Source organism: Urocampus carinirostris, chromosome 8 (assembly GCF_059441175.1).
Source record: "Urocampus carinirostris isolate Australia breed hairy pipefish chromosome 8, RoL_Ucar_1.0, whole genome shotgun sequence".
NCBI classification, from domain to species: domain Eukaryota; kingdom Metazoa; phylum Chordata; class Actinopteri; order Syngnathiformes; family Syngnathidae; genus Urocampus; species Urocampus carinirostris.
This window is the reverse complement of record NC_142356.1, coordinates 15096829-15118712: the sequence shown is the minus strand read 5'-3', so window position 1 is coordinate 15118712 and position 21884 is coordinate 15096829. Positions and strand designations below refer to the sequence as shown.

The window sequence follows — 21884 nt, the reverse complement described above, 5'->3', positions numbered from 1 at the left end:
GTTAAAGAGCCTCATGGCATAAGAAAGAAAAGATCTCTTCAGTCTGTCTGTGTTCTGTTGCTGAAGCTGCTCTTCTGTCTGGATAGAATGCTGTGTAGTGGATGTGATCATTTGTCCATGATTGACCGCAGCTTTTTCAGTGCCCATCTCTCAGCTACTGTTGTCAGGCTGTCGAGCTCTGTGCCCACAACAGAGCTCGCTTTCCTCGCCAGTTTATTGAGACGAGAGGCATCCTTCTTCATGACGCTGCCTCCCCAACACGCTGCCGCACAGAGACATGTCCCAATTCGAGTATACCTGATGCTAGCGTGCAGCTGCAGTTCTGTGTTTTTATTTGTAGATCTATAGTTTTTATCGGGTTACAGTCAAAACTCTTGTCTCAAGGTAAGTTTGACCCTTGAGGCTTATGAGGTAGGACACTACTTTGCGGATTTTCGGGGTCTTTATTAACCGAAATAAGCGAGGGATTACTGTACTTGCTAATTATCCTGAGACAACAACCAATAGGAAAACATTCTGTTTGTGAACTACACAAGTGCAGCTAGGTCCATTTCCGTGAAAAAAATAAATAAACAGATTTTATGGGTTCTAATTTTGTCAGCGGTTAACAGTGTGGTAAGTAACATGTGTCCCGAGCAGTGACAGCCAATGAAAAATGTGCTGTTTCGTGAACCTACGAGAACATCGCTCATTCCCATCAGTGAGGTCATTTCTACCTCTTCCAAGTGTGAGCAAAACTAATGACCTTCTTATCTCAACTTGGATCACTTAAGAAAGCAAAAGCGGGCCAAGACGGTGGTCAGTTTTGTTTAATCCATCTGAAGTGGCCATGAAAGTGAGCACACGGCCACTTAAACGCTAAGTGGACACGCACGTAAAGACATTGTTCGTCCTGCCAGAAAGTCGGTACATATTTCACAGAACTGTGGACTTTAAAATAAAACCGGAAGTAGAACAAATCCATTTGGCACAGAAACATCCCTGCCAACACGACCACTTTACTTGTTAAACTACCACTTTTACCCCTTAAATACCGCTTTTTAGGGTTGTGTAATCTGATAAATGGTCTGCATTCATATACCGCTTTTCAAGTCAATGAAGACCTCCCAAAGCGCTTTACAATGTGCTTCACACTTACCCACTCTCACACACACTCACACACCGATAGCGGTGTCAGCCATGCAAGGCGCCCACCTGCTTATTGGGGGCATTAGGGATTCAGTGTCTTGTCCTAGGACACTTATATACGGATGAGCCGGGAATCAAACCTGCGACCTCCCAAGACGAGCGCTCTACCTCCTGAACTAATGCCGCCCCTAATTACCTGTTGAAAAATGTAGTCAGTAACGTAATCTGAATACTATAACGTTGAATCAATATACCTGGATTATTTTTAAAAAAGCAAATATGGGAGTAAAGGTTATAAACAATATAAATAGTATCACTAATTTGTGTTTATCATACATAAACAATGTAACCTTGAAAAAGAATTTGAGGAAACTAAGGTTAGGTAGTTGCCCTGTAGTCCTACAAAAAGGGCTCGAATTTTAACCACAAAGTATTGTTTATCAAAGCCACGATGTGTAACATTTGACCACTAGATGGCACTCTGTTCCATGGTACAAGTGAGGAGCAGGATGCCAGACAAACATGGCACCGACTTAAGTGCTGATTCCATGGTAAAAAAGAAATACAAATTTCTCCACGTTTTTTTTTTTTTTAATAAAAATGTGCATGTACAAACTTAGGTATGATAGTATAAAATACCATAATATAAAAAGAAACAACAATTTAATATAACATGCAATAGTAAAAATATACAATATTAATATTTCACTTGAAAATCATGAAAATAAAGAACATTTATATAGATGAAAAAATAAATATATACAAAAATAATTATAAAAAAATGTCTCATAAGCCAGTAATATTTTTTTCCTGTTTTACTAAAATACAAGATAAATATATACAGTAAATAATAAAAATGTTTCACCAGAAAAAACATGCTAGAAATGGTCTGCATTTTTATATAGTGCTTTTCAAGTCAATGAAGACCTCCCAAAGCGCTTCAGAATTTGCTTGACACTTACCCATTCACACACACACACACACACACACACACACACCAATAGGGAGTCAGCCATGCAAGGCGCCTACCCGCTTATTGGGGGGGATTAGGGATTCAGTGTCTTGCCCAAGGAAATGAAAACTTGAAAACCAGGTGGTTAAGGGATCCGTGAGCATGTGTGTATATATATATATATATATATATATATATATATATATATATATACGAAATAAAGTAAAACAAAATAATATGTCATTAATAGAAAGCATTGAGTACAGAGAAGCCCAATTTTTGTGTGTTCTTGGTAAATTAATCATAATTATTGAATTATAAAGATACTTAGCCATCACTTTGACAAGAAGTTTCTGGTGGATTAATCGATTAGATGTTGTTCCTTTGGTACCGACGCTGCGTATGCGTGTCAATCCGAGACAATCTCAACAAAACAATTGTAATAGCTGATAAGACATAGGATTAGCCACCTCTGAAGTGCAGGTCAGGAAGGAAACAGAAGCTCAAATAATAATAATAATAATAATTTCCTTTGTATTGTCATTCTTTGTAACAATGTACACAGAACGAAATGTCGATACACCTGACCCGTTGTAGCGAGCCGATGCAGCCGCAGCCAACAGAGGGCGCCGCCATTTTACCAATTAGGTATGACTCGGCCGAGGCGCGAACCAGCGACCTCCCAGTCTCAAAGCGGGCACACTACCATCTAGGCTACTACAGGAAATATTCAGGAGAGATAAAAAAGTAAAAGATCGGCGTGCCCCAAATCATAGTTTTCGGTTTTGAGTGCTACAAGGCTACCATAGCCCGTGTTTGAAATAACGTCTGCAACTTTTACGTCGGGCGTGCAACTTTTCAAAACGTCTCCGCCCGAGTGGCCGACAACTTTCTCAAGGAAAAAAAAAAAGATTTTTTTTCAAATCAAACCTTTGCTTTTTTCCGATTTCGAAATCTTCGTTCGGTTTGGATATGTCGGAATTTCGGTTCGTTTAGCAATTTGCATACTCGGCAGCCAATCAGAAGCCCGCGTCAAATAACTTTCCCGAGCCTTATAAGGTTGCGCATTTGAATATCATTCTCCAAAGTAGACGCACAGAGAACACAAGAAAAATGGAGAAGTGGTTAGGAATCAGGCCAAAACCTCAGCCCTAGAAGAAATATTCAAAAGAAGCTAGCAAAATTGATGATGCTACAAAACGTAAACATACATTAAATGCATCGTGGAAAGAGGAGTTCACGTGGTTTGTAGCAGACGACGCAACGTGAACATTACATGAATGAAGATGAGTAAATACAGGTACAAACCGATGGCAGCGATGTAATATACATGCAATGAATGTTATAAGTAGATTTATAATAAACTTCATTTTAAAGTGTTGTTCTGTTATATATTCTGATTATCAATCCTTAATATTTTAATTTTTTTTTTTTTTTTTTTGCGATTAGTCGTCTTATTGTGTTTCAAGTTGTGAATAATGGGGCAGGCAACTTTATGGCTGGGCAGGCAACTTTTCAGAGTGGTGTCCGCTAACTTTTTGTCACGAGTTTCAGACACTGCCATAGCAATTTTGTTTCCCCACAACTCGCGTGCACCTTCCTACCACCTGCCCACCCCCACGCTGCCACTTTCTCATCATGTGATCCTTCACCAGCTCTCACTCTGTCTCTCTTTTTTCTTTTTTTGTCTCTTCCTGTGTCCCTCACAGCATGCGATTGCCATCCCGTGGGCGCGGCCGGCAAAACCTGTAACCATACCACAGGACAATGTCCCTGTAAAGACGGCGTGACGGGAATCACGTGCAACAGATGCGCAAAAGGCTTCCAGCAGAGCCGCTCGCCCGTTGCGCCATGCATAAGTATGTGGAAACACCATCCTACTCTCTGTCTCTTTTAACTTTGATTCATTTGTCGGTATTAAATGCAGATTAGATTGTGAGGTTACAGTAACAGAAAATATGTAAGTAAATCTACCTGAAAATCTATCCGTTGGAGATGCATTTCTAAAATAACACGTTATCATGTTTTTACTATGTTATTACTATGTTATTACTATGTTACTATTATTATTTCCAGTCTGTCATTACTAGAAGTATGGTTCTGATAGGGTCAGTCAAGCACTGAGCATCATTCCAAATGGAAATCCTAGATAATCACAATGACCCATCATTGGTGAGCTCTGTGGGCTACCCAGGTGATATTAGGGGGCTACCCAATGCCCACTGGCCTCCTGTTGGTGACCTGTCTGAAATCTGAGTGAAATACAAGATTTTTATTATATTTTTAAATTATTTTTCATTGTTGTGTTTTATGTTATTATCACAAGTTTGCATCACCAGGATGCCAATTTTGATAACAAATTCTATTCTATTCTCATTTTATTGTATTTCAATTTTATTTGTTTTCTAATTTTATTGTATTTCATAAAATTAGAATAGAAATAGGAATATTCTTCGCTTGAATATGGAATAAATACATGAAATATTTACAATAAATACATGAACAATAACAAATACACGACATACATTTCCCCCCTTGGAAAATATGTTTAGTACGTTATAATTTGCTATAAATAAAATATAAACATAATCCACATCCATTTTTCTTTTAATATATCTGGGGGGAAAATAAATGAAGTGTCAGGAACCGGAACAGGATCAGGACCCAAATGCGTGATGTGCCTTTTATTCAACGGGAAATGGGGAGTCATGCACGTTAGGCAGCAGTCTGGCGTGGAATGATAGGAAGCCAGAGGCCGACGAGATCGATACCGATTGCCCCAGCAGATATCGGACAGATGGGGTCGATTCTGGACAGGATGGGACGGATAGGATTGATATCAAAACAGGATATCGAAATTAAACAGGACAAACTAGACGGGAACGAAACTGGAAACTGATATTAAACAACGGGACAGAGAGGATTGATATCAAAACAGGATATCGAAATTAAACAGGACAAACTAGACGAGAACGAAACTGGAAACCGATATTAAACAGGACAAAAATAAACGGGAACAATACCGGACAGGAAATACCAACAGGAAACAGGACCGAGTGAAAACCCGCGTCTTGCGGGGCAGAGGTTCGTTGATGGACTGACAAAGGGAGAGTGAGAGCACTGAGCCTGAATAGAAAGGAAGCCAATCTGTCAACGAGCCGCAGCTGGCGCTACACGGGCGTCATGGCAACCGTGACATGAAGAAATTACAGATTCCTTGCAGTTTACAGAAATATATTTTTCGTAATAACAACTATTATTTTTACGTAGTATTATTTTCGAAAAATGACTTCTAAGAAAACAATAAATTGTTTTAACTTTACTGTACAATCTGATTCTATATTCGATATTTACCTATTTTTAAATTTTGTTCAATTTTGGAAAAAAAATGTCTGCATAGTCTTTTTTTTAAGAAAAAATAACTGATTCAAAATTAAGACTTGCTTTTTAATCCCAATAAAGAAACTTTATAAATCAATCAAGACCATAAATGTCTTCAAGAATTATTATATTTATCATAAATACCAGAAAAAACACCTTTTATAAATTTATATCATAATTTCTCATTTCCCTTGAAATAAAAAATGTCGAATCGAGAAACCTCCCAAAAAGGTCAAATTAGATTCTACACAATTTGTCAATGACAATAGACAAATATTGTTTTCCATAGATAATATAAGATAATCTTTTATTCGTCCCACAGTGGGGAAATTTATTTTGTTAAAGCAGTAAAACAATGAGTAATGAATAACAGCTAAGAATATCAACTGTATAAACAAGTATTTAGAAATAAAAAAATAAAAATAAAAACCAGAATATTTCCAATGGCAGGTGTGCAAAATAGTTAAAACTGTAAAACTTCTTTGTCACGACCAGCACACAGGGTAGACCCAATCGCGTAACGTTTTCTCACAATTTTATTGAGATATAGGAAGAGGAAGGGCAGGACCCGCGATCCGATGCTCGCTGGACGCCAGAAGCAAGTCGCTCTCGCAATCGGATTGTGATCCAAATACGGAAGTGGATCTACCGTAGCGGGCGATGGCGGTGTCAGGGACGGAAAAACAGCTCGATAGCTGGGACAGGAGATTAGACGAGGTCAGGAACAAAATCGGGTCGTAAGCTGGGACGGGAGAGCAGACGTGGCCGAGAACAAAAATGAATCATAAGCCGGAACGAGAGAGCAGACGTGTTCGGGATCAAAAAACAGGTCGTAGCCGGAGACAGACTGGGAGATCGGGAACGGACAGGTGGAAAAACGGGAGCAAAAACGGGACAGGCAGAAGTCAGGGTCGAAAAGGCTTGCCTTGTAACAACAGAGGTTCACAGACGGACTGACAAAAGGAGAGTGACAGGACTGGGCTTAAAAAGGGACAGGGAGCGAATCAGATAGCCCGCAGGTGAAATTAATGAGTTATCATGACATTCTTTGCTTCACATAGAAATTCTAAATAATTTTTTTGTTTTCAAAAAAATAAAACCAAAATTTGTGTCATATATGTTAATATCACAATTATTATTCTGTATTATTTCCCTTTCCATTTTTCTAACACATCTGCATATTTTTCTTATTTGACATGCGTGTTAACCATCAAGAGGCCTCATAAAGGCAAAATTATATTAAATATATTTTAGACTTAGAAATCTTAAAGTCAAAAAACAGAAAATAAGTGCAGCCACATGACAAACAAAACTGCCGTTCCAATTCAGCTGATTTTATTTCGTTCAAGGCTAAAATTTGAGTTAGCATTTGGCTAACTTCTGACGTTTAACACTCGGTGATTATCAAGTCATCAACTGAAAGGCGTGTTTTAGGAAAGCTGGCATTCACCAGATATGAATCATGGAGTTAGCGTCTGATCCAAATGCAGGTTGTGTTGACCCGTTTTGCAGCTGTTTGGCTATTCTTTCTCTCCGTGCACGCTTTCAAGGTTGCGGTTTCACAGCTTGGCCCTTTTCTTCCTGCTCGTATCGGCCCCTAAATCGTGCCTCTTTGCAGATAAGGGAGCCCGCCTGCTTCCTCTTGCTGTGAACCAAAAGCGTAACTACAAAATCACAGTGACTGTGTATATCAGGGGTGGCGAACAAGTTTGACACAAAGAGCCGAAATTTTTAACTGTGAGAGTCAAAGAGCCACACCACGCACTGACCTGCCATGACAGACACACACACACAAGCACACACAATTAAAAACATATTATTTCCCATAACACACTCCTCTCCTTGCAATCTTTTGTTGATTTCAAGGAAAGTGTCCACCCTCAATACACACACACACAAAAAACTAAACTTGAAACAAGGCAAAGAGCCACAGTATATAGAAAATGTGAGGAGTCGCATGCGGCTCTAGAGCCACGTGTTCGCCACCCCTGGTGTTTATCATCCCCAACAATCGTGATTGGCTGAATTTGTTGCGTTCAGTTATTGTGACCTCACAAAAAAACGATCCTGCATTGGAGCAGGTTTGATCCAAACAACCCTCCAAATTTTGTCATCCATTCTAATATTCTGTTTGAAACCACCAAAATCGTTTCGTCCATTCATTCGTTTATGAAATGAAATGAAATGATCTGCATTTCTATAGCGCTTTTCAAGTCAATGACTTTCCAAAGCGCTTTACAATGTGCTCCAGATTTCCCAATAGTGGCCTTGCAGCCATGTAAGGCGCTAACCTGCTTATTGGAGGTATTAGGGGGTTCAGTGTCTTACCCAAGGACACTTCGACATGTAACACGGACGAGCCTGGATTCGAACTGGTATCCCTTGATCCCAAGACGAGCGCTCTATCTCCTGAGCTACTGCCGCTGAGCTATGTATTTATTCATTTCAATTGTGTACACATGTAAATATCACTTCAATATATAACAAAATGCCTTATTCCATTAAAACTTAAAATTCTGAAAAATCAGGTTTCTTTAAAGGAGCCTAAATACATTACCACAAAGTAAGGAAAACATATGCATCACTTAATAGAAAGTCAAATGAGATATATAAAACAAGAAGGGTCATTTCTTGAAAAAAACTCAATTTGGGTCGTATCGTTTTAAACTGAAATATCCGGATGTTTCGTTATAACAATCCAAAACATTTTTGTCATGATTACCGATGTGAATCACCTGTGCCTGCTCATTTGGCGCCAACTGTTGTGGGCTCTGATTGGCTCCCTGTCCCTACTTAAACCCAGTTCTGTCAATCCCCTGTTGTTAGTCCGTCTGCGAACCTCTGTTTATAAAAGGCAAGTTTTTTTCGACCCTGACTCCCGCCTGTCCCGTTTCTGCTCCCGTTAGTCTCCGGCTACGAGCTGTTTTGATCCCGACCACGTCTACTCTCCCGTCCTGGCTTACGACCCCTTTTTGATCCCGACTACGTCTACTCTCCCGTCCTGGCTTACGTCTCGTTTCCGACCCAGACCACGCTTTGCTCTCCCAGTCCCGGCTACTGACCACTTTTCCCGTCCCTGACACCGCCTTCGCTCGTTACGGAAGATCCACTTACGTGTTTGGATCACAGTCCGAGTCCGAGAGCTACTCGCTTCCCGCGTCCAGCGAACACCGGCTTGTAGGCGCAGCCCGTCCTCTTTCTTTCAATAAAACTTGTGGTAAACGTTACGCAATTGGGTCCTGTTTCCATCCTGGTCCTGACAATTTTGCCATATAGTCAGGAAAAATGGGTCATTTTAGTTTTAAACCCTATAAAATTGGGTAGTTCATTCACTCTTTGAGATACCAAAGAGGATATTTTTAAAAAATGTAGGCACTGGATACAAGTCATATCAGGAGCCTTCTCCTGCTCCTGGTATCCAAGGAAACCATTACTGTTATTTGAGGGAGCAAACCCCTACCCCCAAAAAAAATGCATTGCGAGAGATGGGCGCCACCCAAGACACACCACAGGAAGTGATGCGCAGACGATCCTTGGGAATAAAGGATCCGTGAACTGTTTAAAACAACCCTTCTCTTTGGATTATTTAGTAATAAATTGCATTAAAACAATTAACATTGTTGGTAATTTGGTCATTTCCCTGGAACTACTCAAAAACTGGGTAGTTATGTTACAAACTGTCCACATAATGAAATGAAAATCATTCAAGTAGCAGATACGTACAATGTGGGTACATTTGAATAGTGTAATAAAAAGGGCTGCACCGCTGTGAGGGTTGCATCAAATATAGAGATCGACTGATTATCAGTTGCGCTGATAATAGACACAGATATTTTGGAATTTGACGGATTTTGGTATCGGCTTTTTTTTTTTTCATTCAACGAGCCGATTATTAAGTCTTATGCTGCCCAGTCTCTCTCTCTCTCTCTCTCTCTCTCTTGCTCCTACTCCTCTTATCTCATGCTACCCTTATGATTGGATATCCGACCGAGGGCGGAGCCACTGAAGGAGTAAAGAGCGTCAGCTCAGCTAACTTCGCCTGTTTCCGTAATAGAAAAGCATGTTAAGAGATAGCGTTAAAAGTGTAGTTAACTTGTTTTAGAGAGGTACGTTCAGGTGGAGACTGATAAATTAGCTCTTATCATAACAATAGTTCGTCTATGTGTTTGTGATTCAGAAAGAGTATAAAAAGCACATTAAAGCTAAAGTGATGAGCTCTTGTCTATCTGGCTTCAAATAGTGCCCACACTGCAAGCTAATTTGAAATTTTGTGGCACTTTTGTTTTACGTTAATATAAGTCATGTTGGTTGTGTTGTATGTTATGTAATTAGGCTATTGTAAAAAGTTTCAGGGAGCTATTTAAGTTTTTATGCACCTTTAATACTGTCAAGAACCGGAACAGGGAGAGAATCCAAATGCGTGACGTTTCTCACACAAGTTTTATTTTACGGGAAATGGGAGTCATGCACGTTGACCCAGACACCAGCGATTCGGCGATTGTTGGGCGGAAGACGTAAGGCAACAGTCTGGCGTGGAATGACAGGAAGCCAGAGGCTGACGAGATCGATAACAATTGCGCCAGCAGGTATCGAACGGATGGCGTCGATACCGAACAGTACAGGACAGACAGGATTGATATCAAAATTGGATATTGAAATTAAACAGGACAAACTAGACGGGAACGAAATTGGAGATCTATATTAAACAGGACAAAATAGACAGGAACAATACCGGACAGTCTAAACCCACGTCTTGCGGGTGCAGAGGTTTGTTGATGGACTGACAAAGGGTGAGTGAGAGCACTGAGCTTAAGTAGAAGAGAAGCTAATATTTCAATGAGCCGCGGCTGGCGCCACACGGGCGGGTCCAGTTGGGCGCCATGGCAATCGTGACAAATACGAGTTTCTGCTAAGCCTGAATTGATTTCCTGCACTGTTTTCGATTTAAGTGAAATACTTGTCATAATAGTTGTGTTGAAATTCTAATGTACTGTAAAACGTTTCAGAAAGTTTTATTTGAAATCTTAACAAATATTCTTTGTTTCTTTTCTCATTCATAAAAATGTCTCATGCCAATTTTCAAGCATTTAACAGCAAAATAAAACCGGCTCCAAATATCGGTTATCGGCCGCCTCTTCATACTTATAATCACTATCGGCCCTGAAAAACCTATATAGGTCCATCCCTATCCAAATATGACCCCTAAGTTTAAAAAGCAATGGTTTTATAAATCTTACTGGGACAATATGAGTGCACTGATCCACGTGTTTGTGTCTTAAACAGAGATTCCGATGACGCCAGCCGCAACAGCAGCCAGCAGCACCGAAGAGCCCTCAGGTCAGGCAAACAAAAGCAGACTGAAAACTTTTGACATGCCGCACATTCGCCCAAAGCCACAAAACATAGAAATAGTTTCTTATCCAATCATGTGTTACAAAACTCACAAAGAACTCTGGTTGTACACACGTTATGTAGCTTATTTTAACAATTATTGTGTTAGCTGCAGGTCGGGTATGTGGAATTTGCCCCCTATCATTTTGTAAAAATGCTTTATATATTCTTTGATAACTGAGTCACATTTCATTTAGCTATTCTTCCCACTTTAAGTTATATCAGTGGCAATGTTCCCTCTAAGCTGCGTGTGTGTGCGCAATTGCGCACTGCCCAGAGCTTTTCCACGCAGAAGAAAATCTAGCCAGCTCACAAAAGTGAGGGCTCGAAATTTCTAATTAAGAAGCGAATTAAGTCAAAGGTACAGTGCATGAAGGTAAAAATACAAGGGTTCCCCTGGCGTTGTGTTCTAAATGCGGTATTTTGAAGTCCAAGTTGAAGGAGAACGAAGTTGAGTAAAGTTGGTAGAGTTTTTTGAGAACCGGCTTCTTCAGCTCAGCTCACTAAAAGGAACCGGCTCTTTCGGGTCCTAAACGGCTCTTCGGGATGTTTCTGCTTCTTTCATCCCTATATGACCAAATATTATGTAAAATTATGCACAAAATGACTTAAAGGAAGGGGGATAGAACAAAAAAGAAAAAAATACCAAAATGAAAAAGTAGTGAAAAGCTGAGAAAAAAAGAAACAAAAGGATGAGAAAAGAGGAAAATTTCAGAAAAAAGCCAGAAAAAAACAAAGGAAAAAAGGAAATAGAGAACAAAAAGAAAAAAGTAACAGCTAGGAAAAAATAAACACAATGAGATTTTTTTACAAGGAATTGAAAAAAAAAAGAAAAAAAAACGGAAAAAGAAGAAAAAGTTTGTGTTGCATTCAAATAATTTCCAATTATACCTAGTCAATCTTGTTGCCAACATTGTAAAAACAAATGACGTTTGTAGGCCGTACAACCTTAATACATAAGTCAATTCATTCAAAAGTGAAAACATGTTTTTGGACATATTTGATAATGACTTAGTTGCCACACTTGGGATTGCTGTTGCTCACTGTTGTTTCAAGCGTTGCTCACGGACTTTGTGTGAATGCTCAGACCCGTTGAAAATTAGAGGGAACATTGATCAGCGGTCTCCAACCTTTCCAAGCCGAGAGCTACTTTTTGTTACTAATTAACGCAAGGGGGCACCCAGTTTGATATGGATTTCTAAAATAGCAACTGAGCTAGAGGCCGTGCTAAATATCTAAAAAGATGGCTTGATATTGATCCAGAAAGGTAAACAGATTTAAAAAAAATAATAGGGAGCTAGATTGCGAACTATGAGTAAAAAGCCATCTAAATAGCCAGAAAGAAAGCAAAAAAAACATAGCTAGAAAGCTAACTATAGAGGCCAAAATTTAGCTTGATAACTAGCAAAAAAGGTAAAATATTAATTAGATAGCATGCAAAAACATGTAAAACGCTAGCTAATCTTGCTAAATAGCTAAGAAGGTAGCCGGAAAGCTAGCGTAAAAAAAAAAACCAACACATTTTTTTGCTAATTCGCTGGAAAATATGCTGGTTGATCTCATTTTACAGGCGGAAATGAAGTATTCTGGACTTTTTAATGAAGTTGGCACTCAAAATTAGAGACTATCTAATTATGGCGGGGAATCGGGACGCTTCCCTCCTCAAGGTTTCTGTTTGAATTGCAGATCAGGTAAAAAAAAAAGGTGTCTCGGAATGCCAAGGCTGCAGTTTTAACTTCTATATGCATTTTGAGCTAAAATATTCGCTGTATTTGTAGAGGTTTTTGAATTACTATTCAAGAGATTCAAAGAGTTGTATTGTCACTATTAATATGGTATGATTTGACTTTATAAACAACTTAAGTCCAGCCACTATCAAACAGAATTTCAGGATTTATATTATCTGTTGTTTTTTTAATCGTAACTTAATTTCTGCATCAAAAATATTCCTTGGATTTTGGCATCAAGGCTGACTACTTTTACTTTTTTTATGACTCATAAGTATATACTAACCAATAATAATGGCAGAGTTGGCAAAGCTAGCTGCAGCCTCAATAAAGCTAGCTGCTAATGCTGGCAGCAGCGTCGGTGGAGCTAGGTGCTAATATGACTCGCGCAAATATAATACAAGTAGTAAATTAAACATGCAGCTGCCAATAGTATCAAAGAAGGTGAGGCTAGCCGCTGCCTCAGCAAAGCTAGCTGTTAATGCTAGCAGCAACACTGGTGAAGCTAGTTGCTAATGTGGCTAGCGCTGTAGCAAATTAAAAGCGCACTAGATCCAGGCCATATACTTACTGTTAACAGCCAATAATAGTAATAATAACTACATTCTACTTCAAAGCGCCTTTCAGAACACCCATGGTCACTGTACACAGGGTACCAAACAACAATAAAGCAAGAATACAACAAGCAAGTAATACATAGCAAATAAAAACACAGTAGAGTTAAAAGGGGGCGGTATGTGAGGCAGATGATCATGAAAAAGCAAGTCTGAAGAGATACTTTTTGAGTCAGTATTTGAAGGTGGACAGGGTGGTGGAATTCCAGAGGTCAGGCGGCAATGAGTTCCAGAGCTGGGGGTGCAGGGCGGCTGAAAGCTCTGCACCCCATGGAGCTGAGACCGGCAGCAGGTAAAGTGAGATGGAGATAGTGGCAGAGTTGGTGAAGCAAGCTGTTAATGCTGGCTGTGGCATTGTTAAGCTAGTTGCTAAGGTGGCTAGTGTCTGAACGACTTAAATATACATTGAATACAGGCATGAAGATTACAGCTTGCTGCCAAGGCAAGTGACCTAGTTGGTGATGCTATCTGCTAAAGCTGGCAGCTGCATCAGCAAAGCTGGCTGTTAGTGCTAGCTGAAGTGTCAGTTAAGCTAGTTTTAATGTGGCTAGAGTGTAAAAAAAATCAAGCATGCACTGAATCCAGGCGCAAGAATCCAAATCACGAACTCTAAAGAAAGTGGCCTTTTTACCCTTGTTCTGTGGCCATTTACTAAAAATATTTGCTTCAAACATTTTTTTTTTTGCAACTTTTCTGTTTCAAATTTTTTTTTTAAATTAACATTAATTTTCTAAATATTCATTTTTGTGAAATTTGAAACCAACAGGAAACATCTACTATTCTAGTGTGTTTTGCGATTTATAGTATTTAGGGTACGTATTTTGAGCCGTCCTTAAAAACTTGATAGTTCATTTTTTTCCTCTCATTAGGATGTGTTATCAATGCTCAACTGAGTTCAAAGAGCCCTTATGGTTTATTTTCCATTGCGCTTATCTGCTTTTATTTCACCTATATCAGGCCTGTTTCGAGGCGGAACAAAACCCCCAAAAAGTCAAAAAAGAAGAGTTTACCCGATCGTGTCTAAGAAATAAACGCAAAACATAAGTTACTCTGCTGACATCTCTTCGCTTAAAGTCATGATTGCAGCCTAACATTTTCTAATAATGCACCCAACCTTTAAAGAAAAAGTTTGGACCTTTCTGCTTCAAACAATTTGTCCACCCTTAACCATAGCTGTGCTATGCTAACATGAGCAAAACAGACAGAAAGGAAGAAACTACGATTTTAAGAAGGCAGATTTACAGATGCCCTCGAGACTGCAGCTAAAGGGATTAAAAAACATAGTTTCATACATAAATTGCTCATTTAGACTCGTTAATTGCTGTTTTAGTTGGCTGTCTAGAATAGCGAACATGATCTATTTTTGCGACCACCTTCACTCCAGAGTCCATCTTCTTTGTCCGCCTCATACGTCCTGTTCCACGGAGGTAAATGGGGGTGCATTTTTTTCTCTGTCATGTGTTCCCTTGGCAACCTCTTTTTAAAGGAATATAAAGGAGGAGAAGGGGGGCAAAACGCAAAGCAGAGATCACCCCCCCCAAACAATGAAGTTTGTTCTGTTTCATGCATCGGGGTTGCATCTTGCACCGCCAGCGACATCCTCGTTTAACGGAACACTTTCTTCGAATGAAATTCGAAACGCAGTAATTTACTTACAATACAAATCAAACCTTATACACAGGTTTCGTACGAATGCTTGAAATCCCTGAAAATGCTTGAATTTGAATGTTGTGTTTGCGTAAGGTCGAGAAAATGCTTGAATTTGGGGTGAAGTGCTTGAAAATTCTTGGAATTGTTTAATTGCTGTGTTTCCTGGAGTCTGACTTAATAGACCACGCTTTTGATTTGAATGAAGAAAAAAATGTTTGAAAAGGTGCTAAAAAATGACGCCAATGTTGGCCCCAGTCTTCCATATCAAGTTGTCATTGAGAAGTTTTATTGCCCCCTATTGTCGCTTCCAAGAGGCCGCGCGTATCAGACTAGTCATGGGAATTACGGCTCTTTTTATAGAAGTGGCTCTTTCTTTTCGGCTCACAAACGGATCCACTGAATTCTGTTTTGGTTTTTAAGTGATATATTATCAATAATAACAAAACATTATGCAACAAATTATTAGGAAAGAAGTAATTTCATATCTTTTGCAGGGGGTCCCTGCAAAACACATGAAAATATAAACTAAAATATTCACAGATCTACAAAAAAATGGTAAAATTTATAAATATATTTAAGATTTTTACTCACTGAACAGATTTCAAGTCGGACAACACAAAATTCCAGAGAATGCAAAACCATCACATATCAATTAAAATATAAATTCTTTAGTGTAATAAATAAACGATAACATACAAAAAAAAACAATTTATAATTATATTTTAACCATTTGGACACAGATCTTTGAAAAAACACGCAAAAAATATTAATTAAAATAAGTAAGACAAAGCGGGATCGATACCGGATACTGGTTACACGAGCAAGATACCTGACAGGACAGGACAGACGGGGTCGATACCGTATACACGATTAGGATACAGGACAGGACAGACGGGATCGATACCGGATACTGGATACTTGAGCAAGATACCGGACGCAAAACTTTAGCAGTCTCTAAAATTGAAAGATGGAATGCACTCTGCTTCGGAGCAATCAATATCATTAAAATGAGTCAAAATTTAGCTCATTTTTCTGCTTTTTTTGCATAAAGTACTTTTTCTGTTTTTTGTCTTCTGTATTCAACTGCATTATTACCCAAAACCTTTAAAGCGTTTTCCATGTTTGTAAACAAGAGTGACGTATTGAAGCTGCGCGTGGAATGAAGCGGAATGGCAGAATTCATGTCAGTTTATAGCAGCTCATGGACACAAAATGATTGTAGATCATAGATAGGAACAGCAAAAATAGCACAAAATATGTGGTATCAGCAAGATAGCGACTTTATTTTAGTAATCATTGCCAACAAAAGAAGTAAAATTTTTTTATCAGCGCTGGATTTCTTTTTGGAGGGACAGTACTGGAAAATTTGGCCTTGAAAGTGCTTGAATTTGGGCAGGAAAAAGGTGTACAAACCCTGTACATAATTCACAATTCTCATTCATATTTTAATATAAATTAATATAAATATTGTAATATTTGACCATTAGAAGGCACTTTTGTTTAATGCGAACAAAAACCTGAGCCACAGAGCACAGTGTAGCAGCAAGATCCCAGAAAAAAATGGAGGTGACCTCTTGATAGGAACACTTGCAAAGAAAAATGTTTATAATGTGAAGGTAGTTCTATTTTGGCTATTGAAAATTTACAATTGGCTAATGAAAATTTACAAAGAATGATTATAATATCAGTGTAGTTCTGTTTTGACTATTAAACGCTTTAAAGAAGAATGCCTATAAGTCAATTATTGGTTTATTTTGACTTTTACTGAGCGCTTGCACATGGCTTGAAATTATTGTCACTATTGGCTAATTAGGTAGCTGTTCTTTGATTTGCACACCCATTAGGGTATATCCACTTTTTGTAACCCAGGCCTTCTTAAAAAAGAAGGGTGTCAAAGAGGACCTTTAGAACAGGCTGGATATTGTACGTCTTGATATGTACAGTCCCCTCTTGTTCTCCTTGCAAGCTCGAAATTCATTGATGTTTTCTTTCCTTTATTTAGTGTGGAACTATGAACGTAAAATCCATTTAAAAATATGGTAAAACAAATCTGCCAACATAAGATTGTTTCTGCGGTGAAGTTAAAGGGAGCGTTTTTGCGAGTACTTGAGAAGAAACATTTGGATGACGGCTATGTCTGCGTGAGGTATTTGTCCAGAATGGACACACTCCCCCAAAGAAAAAAACGTCTTCAGCTCCTAACGCTTCTTCATGGATGGCTAATTTTCCCTTCCTGACCTCCCTTTGTGCGGCAATGACCCCTTTCATGCCGCCCCCAGCTTCCACACCCTCAAATCGCCGAACGCCCACCCGCCCCTCAAAACTTCTTCCCCCCTAAAGTCCGCGCCGCCATGAATGCAAACGTTTGACACGGCCGTTCGGTGGGGCCTTGATCCGGGGGCCAGTTTTTTTTTTCAGGGGGTCGAGGTGACAAGCGAGGTGAGATTTAGAAGGAGGTGATGGAAAGAAGGGGGAGGTAGGGGGTGTGGACACTGGGAGGGTGGTCTGCATCAGGCTGGATGATTCCCAGGCTTTGACAAGGAATAAGTATATGCTGCTAATTTGTCACGCTGCAAACATGTTGATGGGACCATCCAGCTGATATTGTCAGGGATATTATCTTTATTTATGTTTTTTCTACTTTACTTACATAGTATAAACACTGTACACCAAGGCTGCAAAGTTCTCTAGCATTTTATGCTAGTGACAATAAAGAAAATCTTGAATCTTGAATGTAGAAAGAAAAATAATAATATTGATAAAAAGAATGGGATAAGCTGAGGATAAGCGGTGCAGATAACGGATGGATGGATGAAAATAAAAGTATTTTTTTTACTATAAAAATATAAAAATCCAGTGAAATATGAAAAAAAATGTCATTAGAATTAAAAAGTGTTTTCAATATTTTAGAATAAATACAGTAAAACAAATAAAACATAGCTAATTATAACTAGTTTGCTACTTTATAAATATTAGTTCTCCAAATTTTCGAAAAAGTAAACACAAATCATTGAGATATTCTTAATAATTTTCTAGAAAATATTTAAACACACTAAGATGGGAAAAATACAAACATGTAAATTAATTATATTTTATTTCTTATTGTTTTAAAAGAAGAAAACTGTAAAAAAAATGTCCTTGGAAAAATATCCTAGCAGAATAATAATAAGCATAAAAATAAGTATTCATAATTTAGGAATAATTATTTGTCTTTATTCATTAGAAAAAATATTTAAATACAGTAAAATGATAAAACTTTTTAAGAAAAATATACACGAAATAGGTTTTGTCTTACATTTTTAAGAATAAAAACCTGTAAAAGTCATGTTTATTTTTTAACCCTTAATAGAAATTATTACTACATTATATTGGTTAAAAAATAATTATTGTCACTATTTTCTCACATTAACTAATAATGATAATTTTGAAGTAATTATTATTCCTAAATTAATATAAAAATATTTCAATACTGTAAAATGGGTAAAATAATCATTCAAAACTAGAGAATAATAAAAATAAAAATGTATATTTTTATGAACTTTTAGGAAAGGGTTGAATTCGTTACAATAAAATAAAAACAATGATAATTAAAATGAATGAATGACAAAGTGGTCAATATGTTTAGTTTGCATTGCACCCCAGTATATTTCATGTCTATCTCTTAAGTGGATGAGTTAATGGACATTTACTGTAGCGTTATATGTGTAAAAATAAAATTTTCCTGACTGTGTTTGTTCCCATTATGCTTTCAGATTGCGACTCTTACTGCAAAGCCTCGAAAGGCAAACTGAAAATCAACATGAAGAAGTACTGCAAGAAGGACTACGGTGAGTCAATGGTGAAGGTTAACATACTGAGGATAAGCGGTGTAGCTGATGAGATGAGATAAATATGATAAATTCCAACAACGATCATTGGGACACAAAATAAAAGCCAAACAACAAGAGCGAAGGAGAGCTCTTGCTTAATCACGCGGAGAAATACTGCAGCCCACTAGGCTTTTGATATATTTTTGCAGCTCAAATAAATGATAAAAGATAGTTGAAATCGATAAATATAACAAAAAAACACCTACAAAAAATGCATATGACTCCAAAAACTTTGTGTTTAACTCTCTTGTCATTTGTCGAAGTGTCCTTGGGCAAGACACTGAATCCCTAATGCCCCCAATAAGCCGGTCGGCGCCTTGCATGGCTGCATGGCCGCTATTGGTGTGTGAGTGTGTGAATGGGTAAGTGTGAAGCACATTGTAAAGCGCTTTGGGAAGTCTTCATTGACTTGAAAAGCGCTATAGAAATGCAGACTATTTATATTTATTTATGTGAAAAATGTTGTAGAAGGGTCGATGGAAAACTAGAAACCCGCCTAATCATCGGGTGTTAAAAAAAAAATGAAACCCTGATACGAGGATCGTTCGCTCCATTAATATATTCAATTCTTCAAATGCAATGCAACACTATTGTCATTCAGCTCCACCTCCAGATTATTCCCAGTGAACACGCTCCACGTGTTGCTGTTTGCAGAGGCGACGTTTAAAACAAGATTCAGAGACAAGATCCGTCTCACTTTTGACGGGATAGAAAGCGAGACGGGGACTTTGATTTGAAAGGATCGGCAGGAGAGCCGGGCGACATGCTGCGCTGCAAAATGATGTTACAAGCCCCTTGGGGCGACGCCTTGAAAGAATCACAGGAGGGGTTCCAAAATAAAAAAGGAAGAGGGGTCTGTATTGTGTGACTTGAAGATGTAATACAAGCACTATTCATTGGTTTGTGTCTGAGCGGCTGTGCTATACTGCCTCCTGTTGGCCAAAGACAAGGATAGGCACAATTAATTTGATTGCAGCATGAAGTCATAATAAACAAATTGTTTGATAATACTGTATACAAGCGTAATGGCCCGACGTTGCCGGGCATTCTACTTGGGCGAGGTTGGTTGAAAAGTGCCAGGGAGCCACTAGGAAGTGCCAAAGTGATGCATGCTGCTCCAGAGCCGTAGATAAAAGCAGATGTTTATCGATTTTGTTGGTATTTATTGGGAGGGCCAAACCTAGCTAAAAACACTTCCAGAGGCCTAAAGTTGAACTCTGTAGATTTTCACAAAAATCGGTTCAGCCATTTCGGACCCTGTAAGCCACATACAAACACACACAAATATACACGCAAAATTGTATTTATATAATAGTCTATATGTATCAGTATTTTATTAGTTTTTTTGTCATTAGTCTGTTGTTTTCTACAGTATTACAAAATCACACTTTTTTGGTTAAAAACGTTTTCATGAGCTCAAAACATTGGTGTCTAAAATAAGTACGATTTTCTTTCAGTGGGCCACAACACGTAAAATTATATTTGTGCTTTGAAAATATTTTATGAAACACTGCAGAGCTTTATTTTTTAATATCCAAAGATGGCTACAATATTGAAAGTATCTGCTTCTATTTTTTTATTTTTTTTTATTTTTATATATTTACATTTGAAACTTATGTAAAGCCAATTGCGTTTTGTTAACAAACACAACAGAAAAATATAGTATGGTAAATAACAGTACCAAAAAAATCCAGGTAACCCTTTCATCACCTGAACTGGTTCAGTGGAGTTTGTGGGTGGATGCATGAGGTGAGGAAATGGCATTGATTCTCCATAGTTAGTATTCTCACAGTTTCTTTGCACTTGTTTTTGGTTGCACGGCAAAATACAGCTACATCTAGTGGTCAAAATATACACACTGTCCCTTTTAATAATTATTCCATTAATTGGTTAAGGCCATACAAGTATTCCTTAGCGAGGGTAATGATGCGTGACCCTTCTTTGGATTTATCATATCAAAATTATATTCATAGTATTCATCTTTTTGCTTCTCTCTTTATCATCATTGCAAGTTTTGGGACTCATAGCTAAACAAATTAGTTTGTTAAATTTGATTTTAAATTGAATGAAAGATTGAAGACGGGAGCATTATGGGAGAGAGTTTAGCTGATAACATATTAGCATCTTCATTAAGCTTTGAGGCAAACCAGTAGACCGAAATCTATAAGACATTGACCAATAGCAGACGGGCATCTTAGATGAAGCACAGTTGCACACAATAACACCAAGAAGTTTGAATTTTGTCAGTATTGTACAATTTTACAGTATTTACGTAATAGTAAAAATCCTGGTTGCTGAAATTAGTTGTTACACATAATGCACTAGTATAAACACAAAAGAATAAAAAATACAAGATTGTTTATCAATTTTTAGAGAAGAAATTACAGAAAATCATCAGTGTAAGTCCTGAAGTACCGTAAATTTTGGACAGTAATGTGCACCTGAATAAGCTCGCGTGCTCAAAGTTGAGAATGTAACTCATTTTTGTCTTCGTACAAGCTGCCTCAGGCTTGCACAGCAGTCAAAATGAATGAGTTTACGTCTGTTTCTTACATTTTGAGCTCGGCGCACATAGATGCCTTTGGCTGTGGTACACGTCCCCGCACACGCGACATAGTTTTAGCTGAGTTTTATCCGTCACGTGTTTTCGGATGATATGACCATTCAAGATGGTAATTACAAAGATGAGCAGATATTTACTACTTAGCAAATAATAATGTGATTGAGGGTTGCGTCGCGTAGAATATTTCATGAATGTGCCAGGGCAACCGTATTGTGGAGAATGGTGCCATATTACAACAGTGACCCTTTGTGTTGTTGTCATTGGTGGTTTCCGCAGTAATGGACCAAATTGCATTTGGTTGTTATCGTTCCTTGAGGATTAGAGGAAACCTCAGCGACCTGACATTTATGCCGATGATACGGAAAGAGAAGTGCAGCATTTTTGATAGATAACTCCACTGCTGTTTAGAAAATAATATACCTTTATTATCAAATGAGTTGAACATATTGTGACAACGAAAATACAATTACAAATAAATTACAAATATAGACTGTATAAGATAAAAGATAAAAAGTAAAAATAGAAATAAAAATAAAAATGAAAATAAATAAAATAAAATAAAATCTCTTCACCCTGATCATATCCCTTGAGAGGGGTGACCGACAGCAA

General features: G+C 38.1%; 1 protein-coding gene across 1 annotated transcript in view; it reads left to right on the top strand.

Moving 5' to 3' along the window:
* Positions 1-21884, top strand: part of LOC148360800 (netrin-1-like) — a 66605-nt gene that overhangs the window by 41628 nt on the left and 3093 nt on the right. Inside the window, exons 3-5 of the mRNA XM_088341701.1 lie at positions 3790-3939; positions 10745-10798; positions 18596-18670. Of these exons, the coding sequence (XP_088197827.1) occupies positions 3790-3939; positions 10745-10798; positions 18596-18670 (279 nt within the window). The remainder of the gene's footprint in view (positions 1-3789; positions 3940-10744; positions 10799-18595; positions 18671-21884) is intronic.